The sequence below is a fragment of the Tachysurus fulvidraco genome, chromosome 7, assembly GCF_022655615.1.
Source record: "Tachysurus fulvidraco isolate hzauxx_2018 chromosome 7, HZAU_PFXX_2.0, whole genome shotgun sequence".
Classification (NCBI taxonomy): domain Eukaryota; kingdom Metazoa; phylum Chordata; class Actinopteri; order Siluriformes; family Bagridae; genus Tachysurus; species Tachysurus fulvidraco.
In genome coordinates, this window is record NC_062524.1 from 22,692,520 (window position 1) to 22,708,763 (window position 16,244).

At 35.2% G+C, this 16,244-nt stretch overlaps 2 protein-coding genes across 2 annotated transcripts; both read right to left on the bottom strand.

Annotated features, from left to right (window-relative positions):
- Nucleotides 1-6,567: 6,567 nt before the first annotated feature.
- Nucleotides 6,568-7,949, bottom strand: LOC113635539 (lithostathine-1-beta-like). Its single transcript, XM_047816367.1, has 2 exons — nt 7,783-7,949; nt 6,568-7,184 (listed from the first exon to the last, which is right to left on the bottom strand). The coding sequence occupies exons 1-2, from the start codon at nt 7,817-7,819 to the stop codon at nt 6,736-6,738; spliced, it is 486 nt and encodes a 161-aa protein (XP_047672323.1). The 5' UTR covers nt 7,820-7,949; the 3' UTR covers nt 6,568-6,735.
- A 4,590-nt stretch (nt 7,950-12,539) lies between these two features.
- On the bottom strand, nt 12,540-15,690 carry LOC113635461 (cerebellin-1-like). The gene is made up of 4 exons (XM_027134906.2): nt 15,529-15,690; nt 14,306-14,912; nt 13,719-13,838; nt 12,540-13,277 (listed from the first exon to the last, which is right to left on the bottom strand). Exons 2-4 carry the CDS (start codon nt 14,582-14,584, stop codon nt 13,080-13,082), a joined length of 597 nt encoding a protein of 198 aa, XP_026990707.1. The 5' UTR covers nt 14,585-14,912; nt 15,529-15,690; the 3' UTR covers nt 12,540-13,079.
- Between the last annotated feature and the right edge of the window lie 554 nt (nt 15,691-16,244).

Here is a 16,244-nt window from a genome sequence, read left to right on the forward strand (position 1 = left end):
TCGATTTTATCGGTGAAGAATCTCATAAAGTCCTCACTACTGAAATGTGATGGAATAGTGTGTTCAGATTTCTGTTTTTTTGTTAAACTAGCCACTGTGCTAAATAAAAACCTGGGATGGTTCTGGTTATTTTTTATGAGTTTGCTCAGTTGCTCAGCCCTAGCAGCTTTTAGAGCCTGTCTATAGCTGGACATACTGTCCTTATACGCAATTCTAAAAACCTCTAATTTAGTTTTTCTCCATTTCTGTTTCTAAGTTACGGGTCTCCCTCTTGAGGGTGTGAGTATGACTATTATACCATGGTGCAAGTGTTTTATCTCTAACCTTCTGTAATCTGACTGGGGCAACAGTGTCTAATGTGCTAGTGAATATAGCGTCTATGCTGTTAGTCATTGCATCTAGGTCGTTTGAGTTTAAGGGTACAGTAAGATGTCCAGACAGATCAGGCAGGTTATTTGTGAATCTCTCTTTGGTGGTCGGAATAATGGTTCTACCGAGTCCATAACGTGGTGAGACATAGTTAGTCTGTTCTATAGGTAGTGTGTACATTATGAGGTAATGGTCTGTGATGTCATCACTTTGAGGTATGATATCTATATCAGTGACATCGATTCTGTGTGATATTATTAAATCTAGTGTGTGGTTACGTCGATGAGTCGCTCTAGTGATGTTTTGTTTAAGCCCAAGTGAGTTTAGTAAGTCCATAAATGTGAGTCCTAAAGCGTCGTTTGTGTCGTCAACATGAATGTTAAAGTCTCCTACAATTAATGCTTTGTCAAAGTTAACCAATAGGTCTGAGAGAAAATCTGTGAATTCTCTAAGAAAAACTGTGTAGGGCCCTGGGGGTCTGTACACGGTCGCTAGAGCAAGAGACATCAGGGATTTCTTCGTGTGCATGTGCGATAGTGTAACATTAAGGACGAGCACTTCAAAAGAACTAAATCTATGCTGTGTTCTCTGGGTAACAGTGAGGTAATCACTAAGAATAGTGGCGACACCACCTCCACGACCAGTCAGACGAGGCTCGTGCTTATAGATATATCCTGATGGTGTAGACTCGTTTAGACTAATGTATTCATTTGGTTCAATCCAAGTTTCGGTGAGGCAGAGTGCAGTAAGGTTATTATCTGAGATCATTTCATTTACAATAAGTGCTTTGTGTGCAAGCGACCTAATGTTCAGAAGTCCAAACCTTAAGAACTGTTTTTGTTTGTTTATTTGGCATTTTTCTGGTCTAATTACAGTAAGATTATTTTGAGAACTTCTCATGTATTTACTTTTTGATCTCACTGCTCGGGGAACAGACACAGTTTCTATAGGGTGAGCTATGTGTGCATTTTTTGTGTCAATGTGCTGAGGTGAAGGATGGCTATTGAGATTTAAATTTAAAGAGTAGTTTACCAGTCAGAAGGTGTTCAGTGCCCTGGAGATGTGGTCCGAGAGCATCTCTGCTCCAACTCTGCTGGGGTGCAGGCTGTCAGCACGGAATAGCCTAGGACGCTCCCAGAAAACATTCCAATTATCGATAAAGAGTAGTTTCTGAGCCTGACACCATGACTGTAACCATTCATTTAAAGCAAAAAGTCTACTGAACCTTTCAATTCCTTGCTGGTACATTGGAAGCGGTCCAGACACGATGATCCTCGTCGTGGGCGAGAGTAGGGGAGGGGAGAGAGAAAGAGAAAAATAAATACCCGTCTTTTTCTCCGCTTATGCTAACTCAAACTGCGAACCCCATGATCGAAGCCACCACGACGCCTCGGCAGACGTGGGACCCAAACTATGAGGCGCAGCTGAAGCTGAAAATATAGCCAGTGCGTGTCGTCCCCATGATAAAGCAGGGAGCACGGATGCACGCAACTCTTAAAATGCTTAGATTGCTTTTCTTGCCTACAGTAGCTTTCCCTAAAATATATATATATATTTCTCTCCCTGCACTTGACAGACAGGACGAACAATTGACACACATACACAGAGCACTTCCCGAAGACAAAGAAGCTGGAATAGTGTGACGTAGATGCTCTTATATGGACTTACTGTAATCACTCCGTCACGTGTCCTTCCCGAGCCATTAAATGGCACGTGTGCACACAGAGCTTCCGACACAACTTCCTTACAGAAGCATTCCCATAGCGTCAGCACCTACACAGCATTGAGTTCCCTCGAAAGGGAACCTACAGTTCCTGGCAAAGTCAAATGAAGGCATCAAGCAACTGCAAGATGGGCACTATGAAATGCCTTTTAAAGGTGAGAGAATAAACTTGCCGAACAATCGATGCTCTGCGCATGCTATAATCAAATCTTTAGGGAAGTGATTGAAGAGGGATGAGCAATACTTCACGGACATAATAGCAGGAGGTGATGCTAAAATGGACCCAGAGATGGAGTTACATAATCAACCAGCATGGCATATCCTTCACCATGGGGTTCAAAATTCGCATTGTCAGAATTGCTTCTCTGAATGAGCATCTGCTCACAGGGCCTTACCACACAAAAAGCCTTGTTAGAATTTTGTGTCAGTTTAGGAAAGGACAGGGAGCTATCATGTGATTTGGAGCATATGTTCCATCAGTTTTATGTATTTTAGGTATCAGCACCACCTCCTGGAGAATTTGTTTGGGAGGATGTCTATTTTCAGAAGAGAAGGAAGAGAGTTCAGTTTGTATTGTAAAAGTTGTATGTGTGATATATGTAACTCAAGGGTGTGACTCATGTTTGTTAATTGCTTTGTTTTAGTTCTACGGTGTTGAAGTCGAGGATGGTGTTGTGTACGATGTTGTTGTCTGTGTCAATGGGTGCATTAAACATCTGTGAACGGAACCTCGGCCTTTGTGTTGTAACTAAGGGTGGCATAGGGGTATTGTAATTTTTTTGTGTTTTCAAAGAGCACTGTACAGGTTTAGCCAGTTATTTGAATGGCAAATTCCGCCGACTGGTGTTATAATTGTTTTATTTGTTTTTTCCAAATCTAAAATCCCATGTTTGGGATCTATCTGAGAAATTAACCCGAAAAGTAATTTTGTTGGTTTTGTGTGATTCTCTTCTTTTTAGTTACTCAGAAAAAGTACTTACAGTAAATCATACGTTTATCTTGGTTAATACATCCTAACACTGATCATGGTGTGGGGTTGTTTTTCAGCATACAGCACTGGCAAACATCAAATATTTGAAGGAAGGATGAATGGAAAAATGTGCAGAGACAATCTTGATAAAATCTGCAAATGAAAATCTTTCTCTGAAACAGAGAAACAGACTGTTTGTGTGGAATGGGCCAAAATCACACTTAGTTCCTCCATACAGGAGGCATCTTGAATCTGTCATAGCCAACAAAGGCTTTTTGTATGAAGTATTAAATAAATTTAGTAAGCGTATTCTATTCTTTTTCTCTGTCATTCCATTTTATTACGCATGACCTCATTTCTGAACTTATTTGTTTTGTATTCTTAGTATTTATGGATTACTCTGGTTGGTACTGACATAAGAAAATGTAATTCAGCATCACACTTAGAAACATATTTACTTATTGAGAAAAATGAGCTGAAATGCCTTAAGATACTGGATAATTCTGCTATATACTATTTCAGAAATGTTATGAATGTTACGGTCAAATAATTTTCTTAGGACACAGTGATTTGTTTTTTGATTTATGATTTGTATTTTTAAATTTATCTCTATCCAGGTACTGTTAATTGTCTCACCATATAATAAGAGTATACATTGATTAAATTACATTTTTGGAGTTTTAAGTAATACTTCTTGCTTTATGTATTGTTTAGTAACATTGTATAAAGTAGAGTTAATGCTGATTGACATGGGTCATGGGCCAGCTTGGATTATTTCATGATTTATTTGATATTAATTTGTGTGATATTAATGTTTACACATTACACTAAACTAATTTTAAAATTAAATATCAGCTTTAGCTTTGGTATTTTTAAATGGTATGTTTATAATTCATTTATTCTCTCATTCTTCATTTTAATGATCTGATCTATTGTCCAAGGCATGCTGTGAATCTGTAATGGAATGTCATGGGGAGAAGTTACACAGCTCTGAAGATGCTACCAGTTGAACCATTGTGCCACCCCATAATGAATTCCTCTTCATGTGTTTTCTGTAGCATATAGAGATAATGCAGTAGATATAGTAATATGCAACTGCATATAAAGCAAGCACATAGCCAAAGATGGATATAAACATTTTTATTCAATTAATATGGCATCAAAATGCAGAAGTATATATTCACTGATAGATACAAGTGTTTACAACTATGAGCTACATATGAAACATTTTCATTGTAGATACTGCAATAACATGCATTACTATTTAATTCATGCCTAAAACTTCTAAGATTTTCAATGCCTAAAACCAAAAAACAGACAAATAACCTCAGATGACAATTAATGAATTAATGAATTAATTACTTAAAAAATTAACTAATATAAGTAAATAAGTAAAACCAACATTCCGAATTCAGGTGAGGAAAAAGAATTACACCCTTCCTACTTCTACAATCATTAAGAGAGTAATTAACAGTATTTTATCATCAATAAATGTAACTACTTCTACAAAAACAGAACTTTCATTATTTCAAGAAGAAAGGACATCTGCCATCAATACTGAGAAGCAATTGTTGCTGGTCATTAATCTAGGAAGTATTATAAGTCCATCTCCTAAAATTTTGAAATTCATTTTTAAATTTGATTCATAAAATAGTTGGATTCAAGCATTTCATAGCCCCCCATCCCTGTTTATTAGATTATTTCAGATCTACACCACCCTTTTAATTTAATGTACTGAGGTGTTTGCATTGACTTTTACTCTGATTCTTAACAGATTATTTAACATTCTAAGTGAGAAAGATGGTTTACAGATAGAAAGCCTACAAGACAGTTGCCAATCTTCCCTTGAGTGGGTGTCCCAACAAATTTAGTCCAAGGTCAGACAGTTTAATGCTCTAATATATAAAGTAAAACCAAAGAGATACATCATGTGACCTATATGCCTGTGTAAGCACATTAAACTTAGCTTAGCTAAGTTTTCAAATTAATGCTGACATTTATGTAGCAATGCAGTCTAAAAAGCACTAAAATGTAAGGTCTGTTCTTTTTCTATCTTTAGAATGGAATGCTTCCATTAACTGATTTAGAGATAATAATTATTTTCTTTTATGAAAGACCATGCCATCTGGTTGCTCTCTCCATTTTATCGTGGCCTTGCTTGATATCCCATGTTCCTGCACTTTTTGGTGGATCTGAAAAACAAAATATGACAATTATTTCTACATAATTCAGAATACAGGCACTAAAATCTTATGAGACATGCTGTAAGAGGGGATTGTATATTGGAGGACTGAGGATTTTATCACACCTTCTGTAAGATTGCTGCCTTCATTGCAGAATCATTCACATCCTGATTCGATGCAATCTTAATCCTTATAATTTGTTTTTTTGTCAAATCTGAACACAGAAATGCACATGCACATAAACATCACAAAAGTAAACTTCAAATTTATAAAAGCCATTACATCTGGTGATAAATATGGGCCAGAATGGGACTTTAGCTTACCTCTGAGACAAAAGAAAGGCTTTATATCAGTGCATGGTGCAGCATCAATAAGGCCATTAATAAAATTACCACAATTGGCATTGCTACCTGCACTATTTGGTTTTCCTGTCACCCAACTAAAGGTAGAGAACGTACTCTGGTCAGACCATTTCCAGGTGTCTCTGGACAGACCAAACCAAACACTGGTAGTGACTGTTTGTTTTAGAATTGTATTTTCCTCTATGGTTGTTGGACTGGCCAGGTCTGTGTAATGTTGTCTGCAGTAACTCTGAGCATTATAGAATGCCATAGAAGTAGAAATAACAATGTAACTGCTGGATACAGCTGTCAAAATAATAATAAAAAAATGATTAATTACTGATTCAAAAATAAAAAAGAGTAATTAAACTAATTAAAAGAATTCATATTTTAATAACATTTATTAATTTGTCAGACATTGTATATGTTGATCCCTGTACAGGTACAGTCAGATTCTTGAATTCACCTTTCACAAGTACATTATTTAAGAATTTTAAGATCAGATTAGTTTTTCCACATGTTAACATTTTTTTTTGTTCTCTGTATTATATTTATGGAATTTTAAAAAACGAACTGTGAGATTTTCAGATCTCCAGTTTTATAGAGATCATTCTATTTGCTGTTTTTTAATGTTGATTAATGCAATTGACCACCAGGGGTCGTAAAGTTCACCTAGATATCTTCTTGGGCATGTATGCATTCAACCTGAGAGCTTCTGATAAAGTCAGAAATTGATGTTTGACATAATCTGCACTAAGTCATTTTTATCTATCTGTATTACAGATTTTGCAATTTCAGAAAAATAAATACAAATTCTAAACATTAAAATAAAACAAAATACAGATTTTATGTAAATAAGGTCAAAGAATAAGCCTTATTTAGTCTTACTGTATGAAAACTTGCACACTTTTTAACATAACATCACCAATTATAGTCTTCTGCCAATGCATCAAAACTTTTATACTGTACTTGAATGTCTGATTTTCTACAGTGATATTAAGCACTTGATGCTTAGTACATGCCATTGAAAGGTCTCAGAATGCATGTCACACACAAGATATTTAGGTGATTTTCATTTCTTTTTTTTCTTTCTTTTTTTTATTAAATCAACAGTATTTTTGTCTATTGTCTGGTTAACACCTTTGGCATTTATAATTTTAAGCACATTACATTTTTTTTACATTCACCCTTCAGTTTATAATAAATGACAATGTGAATATATTTTTCCTCACCATCAAAGCACACAAAGGGAAGTGATGCTGTACAAAAATAATCAAACCAACCCTTTGTATTTATCCCACCACATCCTTCCATTGCATTAGTAGGCTCACCAATACACCAGTCTGTCACATTTCCTAGTGACACATTTCCCAATGACCAGCGCCAGCTATTAACATCATTGTACAGACCAATCCAAGCACTGGAAGTGAATTGTTGCTTCTGTGCCTGATTTTGAAGCTTGACCATATCATCACTGACATCAGCAATGGCCAGGTCAATGTAGTTGGCTTGGCAGTAAGTCCGAGCATCACTCCAAGTTTTCCCCTGTTGGACTAGGATGTACTGATAAGGTACAGACAGGACGAAGAGAAAGACATCTGTAGATGACAGATTAGAAGAATACACATTTTTACAACACTGTCTGATAAAAATAGATTTGCTAACTTCATTATTTAATCTATGCTTTTCAGTATTGAAGATGAAAGAGGTTTTTAATTTTTTTTCTAAAGTGAAAGAAATATTTTATTTTACTATTGCAAATGAAACAACAACATACTATTATACAAATAGCTTTACCTGTGGCATTGGGTATTGTACTATATCAATCATTTTATCAATCTTTAGTTAAAATTGTGTGTAAATGGTTGTGTCAGCCTGTCCAACCAAAGATCTTTGTCAAATTTAGAAATGTTACAGAAAATTTCTTCATACAAGCTTGTGTATATTGGTAAATGCTAAACACCTGTACCCATAGGTAATTTTTGTTTATTGATGCCTGCAAGATTTTAGCCAGTTATTTACAGCTATTCACAGACCTGCCTTCTTTTATTTGATGGCTTTTTTGAATTGGTTTAATGACTAGTCTTATTTGTCTGATAAAAGTTTAAAACATGACAATAACCATCTAAACAGTTTTGTCTGTGTAGCAAAATGGCCCGAGTTGGCTAGTCACAATAGTTATATCTTTTCTCTAACCTGTGAGAGACAGAAGTTGAAACACGCGATTCCCCATCTGTGATGTGCTACTGAAGAAATAAGGAAAAAAAAACTGAATATTTTCAGATGACCTGTGGGAAATCAAGTAAGAAATCTCCAAGCAATCCAAATTAAATAAGAACTATGGAGAGAGTATCTTAACATCATGTTGTGTTTGTAATGTTAAAACTGGCTCAAACATTTTCTGGAGAAGCATAAAATGGAGAGGGTTAATTTTTATTTCAATTCATATGGCACTTAAAGGTAAATTGTTTTTGCTAATTATAGCTGTAATGCAGACGGCAATGTGAAAAATTCTCAAAGAAAACTAGGGTGTTTGCGATGTGTCATGTTTCAGTTGAGTGGGCTATTCCATAGCATAGCTTTAAGCAAGAATGCAATGATACCAAACATTACTCAATTAGATTGAACAAAAGACAGAAAAACAAAATATATGCTAGCGTAAATTGTTAAAGATAACAAATGGCTGTACAGGTCGAATGAATCAACTGACAAAACACAAAAAAATATAAAAAATATTTACTTACTGTGGAAGGTAGAGAAAATAAACAGGTCCTCTGTACGTATCAGCACATTTTCAAGTCTTTGGCAAGTTTAGCTGGTATTATATCAGAGATCTTTCATGCAAAACATCTTTCATTCTTCACAACGTGACAGTGAAGGAAAGATCTTAGTAGCTTTAATCTGATTGGCCAGCAGTAATTTAAATGCTCTTTTGAATTGTTAAGTAGCTGAGCTGAAAATACTCATTGTTCTTAGGTTTCAATTTCTTTGCTGCATTTAATGTAGGTGTTGCTGAAATCTAATCGTATGCGGCCATATTTTAGTGCATTTTATACCAACCTTTTGAAAGAATTTTGCAGTTTCATTTTTTTCTCAAAAAAAAAAAAAAAGAAAAGAAAAAATCGTATTATATTGATCTTTCACATCCATATACTGTAACTGGGCAACATGGATTAAAATGATTTGAAACATGTATATAAGTAGATTCATTTAATTAATTACTATATGTTCTTTGTATAGTTTTGAAGATCTGTAGTCCCAGTGGATCATCATGTGTCAGCCAAAGTGGGGCCACAGAAGCTGATTGGAAAATAAGAGGAGCATTGAGGTGTGAGCCAGTGTGTGTTCTGTCATAAATAATAATATCTTTATTATCTTTATCCTCTTAGTAAGCAGTCTAAAGGTAGTTCAGGTTTACTTAAGTGAACAAAAAGTCACATAGATCATGTGTAAATTTGTCTTGCCATCATTTGAAAGGCAAAATACCCCACATTATGTCAGAATAAGGCAGGTTTAACACTGCAACATGTTAACTAAATTGATGTTTTAACCTTGTTTTTTGTATTTTTATAATCTAAATTTTTTCAGCACAATATAAAAAAATCTAATGTTAATAAATATAATGATAAATGGTTGTCTCAAAGCCTGTTACTAGTCTTAAGTTAGCAATCTTCTAATAAACAGTGAATGAAAAGCATTAAAAAAAACCAAACAAACAACAAACAAAAATCTTTCAATTATAGACAGTTTATATGTTTATATATATATATATATATATATATATATATATATATATATATATATATATATAAGAAAAAAACTTTTCTGAGTATTTTAGTAGATAGTAGAAAAGTTATTTTTCATATTTATTTAACATATTGTAAGTTTAAAACACACAAGGAAGTGTTTCCCTCTTACACCAACTTCATTTTAAAATGCAGTGAGCTAAAGCATCAATGCAAAGCATTTTAGCAAAGCAAATAGCCTACAAGCAATTAGCAAATGATTATTCGATTTGTCTTGTTTTTCATTCACATCAGTAAACCTGAACCCAACACTTTCATTTCTGCTGACTACAAAGCTCTTATTGATTCCTTATCTGAACTTATTTTCCATTTTGGAGAGAGAGATATAGAGAGAAGGGAATCACAGGATCTTCCTTCATTACAGATTACTTCCAAAGTTCCACACAGGGAGGTGTGTTATAATCTACAGCTGGTTCATGTGTGACTCCTAGCGTGACAGCGCACCTGAAAAATGTTCATGATTCAGACATGTCAAGATGGTAGCATGATTAAAATCTTTAAGGATTCTAACATTGGGAATTGAGTCAGTTTTAACCCAGCATTGAAACATGTACAGTATATAACACCAACCCCATTCCAACATGCAGTGAGATAAAGCATCAATGCAAAGGATTTAAGCAAAGCAAATACTGAATGGCAGACTTGCAAATGACCCTTCGATGTGCCTTGTATTTCTTTTACTTCCATAAACCTGAAACCATTGTTTTGTTTATGGCTGCTACAGAGCTCTTCTTTACTTGTATGTGATCTCAATTTTCTGAGAGATAAGGCTATTGGCTAAAAATATTTATAAGAGAGTGTGTGCTAGCCGCTACATTAATGCCTATTTTATTCTATTTCACCAATAACACACAGTTTACTTTCTAGGGGCCCAAGACCCACCACTGACTTTACATCCTGCTGATGGTTTAACAAAGTAGTAATTTCTATAAGCAAACATGACAAGTATTCTTGGAGAGAAAGCATGCATGGAGAGAAGGAGACGAATTACAGTGGTAAGCAAATTATTTACAAGAATTAAAGAGAGAGAGAGAGAGAGAGAGAGAGAGAGAGAGAGAGAGAGAGAGAGAGAGAGAGAGACAGAGTGGGAGGGAGAGAGAGAATCCAGGGTTACAATTGCTGCTGTAAGTGACAGTTCTGTTGACCAAAATGCCTTGTTGAAACTTTTCACCCAGCACCACCCTGTTAAACCAGTCTGGTTGTAATATGCAGTGTGCCAAAGCATCAATGCAAAGCATTTAAGGAAAGTAAATACTCATCGGATTAGCAAATGATTCTTTGATTTGTCTTGTATTGCTTCAGTAAACCTGAACCCAATGCTTTTTTTATGCTTGCTACAGAGCTCTTATTGACCCCATATGTGAACTCACTCTACTGAGAGGTAAAAATATTGTTATTTATGAGAGAATTTATGCTAATGGCAATGGCTATGCTGTCTTTCTGGTGTTATTTCACTATTTTCTTCTCGTTTTCCTTTTGTTTAGACATTTGTTTTTTGTTTAGACATGAATTTCTATTGTGAAAAGAATATTTGAAATTTAAAATGAGAAAATGCTGAGTTCAGAACTGAAATGCTTGTATGCAGAAATATGTTTGCTTTGTGGAAATAAAATGGATAATTTTTTAAGAGATGATGTACAAATTCATTTATGCATTTAATTTACTTTTTCCTTGCATGATCTACTTTTTCTAATGATGCTTCTCACAATATGGTAGTGTGAGACACAGCCACTCAATAGTGGATGGTGTAACAGTCAGAGCTGATCGGCCCTATACGCTCACTACGCAAGTTGTGAGGGAGGCAGTTTAAGTGGGGCCTAATGCAGCTTATAAAATGAATAATAATAGTTATCTATACAATAACTTACAGGTGCTATGCTGAAATTTGTTAGTAGAGGAGATGCTGTCAAGTGTGAATGTGTGGCAAATGGTTTACATGGCTGCCGGGTCATGTAGGAGGGCCCCTTAGCAGAATTTTGCTTAGGGCCCCAGGGAGGTAAAGATCGGGTCTGGTAACAGGGGTTTAAACCAATTGGCACGCTAGTGTCTGGTACAGTACAATATTAAACCCTACCCATCCCTATACTATTAAATGGGAAACATTTCAGAGAAATTCTGTTCATGGTTACAGGTTCAGTTGACATTGATGTCTCCTTCAATATAGTTTCTTATTAAAACATTTTGTGAGTTAAATAAAAGGAGTTATTTTTTGTGTTAAGCTGATATGAAAGTCTACTCATGAATATTCACCTAAATCAATTACTGAGAGTTGAGCCTGTCTTCTGTGAACCGTTCTAACAAATCCATGTCTTTATGAGTGTTGAGAAGACAGACACTATTGGAAAAAATCATATTGAAACTTGCTTGGATCTTGGCATGTTGGAGTCTCTACAAACATGTGATAAACATTTCCCACGTTCTCTGGAACACAACATTACAGATCTGCCTGATCAGACTATTTTTACAGTGAAGCATGGTGGTGGTTGCATCACGTTATGTGAATGCTTTTTACTAATCCAAAAAGAAAATCAGTTCCAGTATGTGAGAAATTTAAGATTTTGGTTTAGAATTGCCATCCAACAGGAAACCAACACTAAACTTACTGCCAAATATATAAAAATCCAAATCTTCTCTTCAACTTAGTTTCATAACCCTTATTTCACTGCTACATTAAAGTCTATATCATTTCAAGTCAACTGCCTTACAAGTAAATGAACTATTACTATAATGTGTTAAGATGAGCATGTTAATATCAACTAATCATTTATGTTACAACCATAACCATTGTCAGAACTGCTGAACTTAAAGCATGCCATGCGATTTGAGAATTAAAAGTGCTGTGGTGTAAGTATTTTATAAATTATATGGAATGTGTCCTTGTTAGTACAAATTTCCTATAGAGCCATGGAACTCTGATACTAATAAACAACGACAGCATGCGTGGTGTAATCAGCAGGATTCTGGCAACCGCAGGTAACTATCCATCTGTCACCGGAATTTCATGGATATGGTACAGTGATATCAGCATCATCCCTGCATGATACTCAACATCACAGTGCATAAAAAAAAACGAGGGGCAGGAAGAGGGCTTTTCCTGATTATGCAGAAAGGAACAGCTGGAAGTAAACCGAAGCCACAAGTGCATGATACCAAGTAAACCAAAATATTCTAAAGAGAATTTTTATTACAGAAGACATTCCAAGATTATATACAATACTCTACATATACACATTTCTAAGCATTTTATTTATTACCTTTTGTGAAATATGATACTAGCTATATTTTCTATAAATAAATGAACAAATAAATAATATACACAAGTACATACACCATGCTTTAAGTGTATCATTACAGCCAAGTCTTTTACTTTGACCTGCAGTCTCCTGGCAAAGAGATCAGTCTTTTATTTGGCTCTCTACTGATCTGTTTTGCCAGATTAACAGATGGCACTGGTGATATTAAATAGAAATGAGTATGCATCCATCTGTATCTATTTGCACTTTGATCTCAAATAATATGTCCACATCAGGAAGTTGCTCATTTATTCCAGAATATTCATCTGAATTGTTTCAGGTGTTATTCACTTAGCCATGCAAATCATGAGTACATGATGAGAAAAAAATCAAAAAGCTGTTCAAATCATTGGCACAAAATAAATTATACAGGAACAGTTTCTGAATTTTTTTTCTATAAAGGAAAAACAAGAAACCCAGAAAACGTTGAATACTTCCAACCACCCATCAGGTTTCCTCGCTCAAGTTTAAGGTAGGCCTTGTCTCCTCTCTCCATGGTAACCAGTCCAGCATTGGTTGCTGCCTCACGTGTCACATCCTGGTCCCCTGCAAAGGCTGAGATCACTGGCCAACCATTCAACACCAAGCTTACCTGAGGGGGAGATAAGCAGAGGAATATGTGAACAGGGTGCACTTAGCAGATGAATGTGCCAAGAATGTCATGAATTTCATGACTATGATGAATAATGTCATGACTATGATGAAAAAAGAAGAGGAATTAAATAAAAAGCACATGGTGTTGGGACAATCGTTATAGTTGTTAGTGGAGAATTGCTGCAGAGATAATGTGCAAGTATAAATGTAGAATTCTAGATTCCAAGAGGAAAAAGGGTTTCTTAAGTTGCCTCTTGGAAGGATATTGACTCATAGATAGGAAAACACATAGACCCTTGAAATGTCCCCCAGAGGAAACAACTACATTGGAAACAAAATATAGACTTAAAGTAAAAAGTTATTGGATGTATAAAATTTTATTTTTATTTATGTACTACATCTTAATGTGATCTTAAATACATATAATGCAACAGTTTACCTGTATCGTTTGTCTATTGTAAACTTTGACCACGTGGAAGCTGAAGCTGTACACCCCTTTTCTAGGTGCCAGGAAGATGCTCCGTGCAGGGTCAAAATGGCTCCCAATGTTTACCAAAACCTTACAATTAAAACAGAGATTATGCAGTAAGATAATTTAAATAAGCTATCCATACATCCATACATCCATCCATCCATTGACTCTGTTGTTTCTCTTATTATCTCAAGGTTTCTTCTATTATCTAATCATCTCTTATTTGGGATCTAAATCAATACTCCATGTCTCTCTCTCTTTGCCTAGCTTTTTGGTCCACCTTGTCAGTTTTTATTATTTTGTGTCTGGGTTAGTCATCTTTCATCAGAGGTCAGTTTATGGCCAAATGCTGGCTGTCTGTTTTTGGTTATTTTTGCTTGGTGGACATTATTCTTGTGTGTAATGAACATGTAATGTTCACTTTTCTTTTGTTGTTATGCTGTTAAATAATATATGTAATTTATATATATTATTTATATGTGAAACATAAATAGAATATAGACTATATGTATAAATAAAATATAGAATATATATGTGGCATTAACTGTACTGACCTGATCAAAGTAAATTGTCATTGTCCGGTTGCTCATCTCTGATGGTTCATGGTTAGTGTTTCGGATAGCAGAAAAAGCAACACGCCCTGTACCAGAGCGAATTGACATTCCCAGTGCATTCCCTCCTGATTCTGCAGCTGGAGTGGAGTCACACACTACTAAACACTTCCCCTCAAGTACAATGGGCTCTGTGTCATTCTGAGATTTCACCACAAGAGGATACCAAAGGAAGATTCCACACAGAGAGAGAAGAACATGACCTAATGCTGGAACATCCATCTCCTTGTTCTGAAATTACGTATTTGACTATTTTGTTTTCTTTGATTCTTTGGTGATTGCAGGTAACAATGTGAAATTAAGTAATAGTCAAAAATTTGTAAACTTATTAAAGTTTATTGTCTCTGGATGAGCCTCATATCATCAGATATAAGTTAATGTTTCAATTTTCTCCATAACCCATTCACTCTAAGGCAGCCTGCCATTGTTCTTTTTTTAAAAATGAAGATGTTTAATCAGGTATATTAGATAAACATCTTCACAAAAACAGATTGATCAGGATTGAAATAGGAGATATGGTGAACCAGTGAAGTTTGGAATAGAGTTTGTTCTGAAATGAGAAGACAATAAGAGACAAATATTCATTCATTATCATGATCTTAAAATCATGAAACACTGGTCATTTCAATGCAGAAAAGAAAAGAAACGCAGAAATGAATCTATAGCACAGACAAAAATAGAGCAGTCTGGAACACACCTGAAAGAAGAAAAAAAAAAAAACAACAACAGAGGGTGCAAGATGATGATATCATGCTTTGGCATAGAAAGTAAAGGACATATGCACATCAACATGCAGACACCAAGCAGGAACCTACTGAGAAACCATCTGACTACTATACTCTCAGTAGCATTCCTTAACAAACACCAAATTCAAAATGCTTTCAAAAACATAAATAAAATACATGAAGAACACACAGTAAACATATTCTAGTTGAAGAATATTGACCTACAAAAAGATCATACAGTCTGTATATCATATGCATATATCATTCTCAGCAGTACTTCATATTTTTAGTTGCTCACACAAAGCACTTACAGTAGCACTAAGTTATCTAGACACCTCCTATACAGATTTAAATCACCACTTGTTTTTTTGTCATTCTTTTTAGATACAAAAACACATAAGATTAAGAGACACTGATGTAAGAGAACTAAGATACACTTACCACTCCCTGAGTGCATGTCCACAATTTATTGCAGAGACTAAAAGTGGGCAAGAGACTATGATTCGGAAGAGTGTGCAAATATTAACTGTCCCATCATCTTTTTCTGCCTTAATCGTTTCCTCCCTCTCTCTCTCTCTCTCTCTCTCTCTCTCTCTCTCTCTCTCTCTCTCTCTCTCTCTCTCTCTCTCTCTCTCTCTTTCTCTTTCTCTAATTCCCTGTCCAAAAGACATCCCCTTTTCTTACTCAGTTTTTAATCGCACCGTTCTGATATCTGTTATTTTTATACACACTGTCTACCAGCAAACATAATGTATGAACAGTTATATATCTGTGTTGTCCTAGTATGCTTGGTGCTAAGAATAAGATCTTTTTGGATGTCTTAGAAAAACTTGAAAAATCACTTTGCTTAGAAAAATCACTTCAGAGGTATAAGCATTTATTAAAATTGTGTCCGGGTAAAGAAAGTCAAATTGTCCTTCAGTTATAAATTATAAATACTACAAAAAATTTCAACCAAAATTTTATATTCCATTAATTATACATAAAAATGTAAACTTGACTATGTTTTAGCATTCTCTTTCCTGATTGCACTGAGCTGAAATGCCTTAAGAATTTTGCAATATACTGCACAATCGCATCAAATGTCCACTCATCAACCCAGAAAATCTCCAGTATGTCCTGCCTTTGGAGGAGCAGATGGCCGTTGGGCGTTGTGC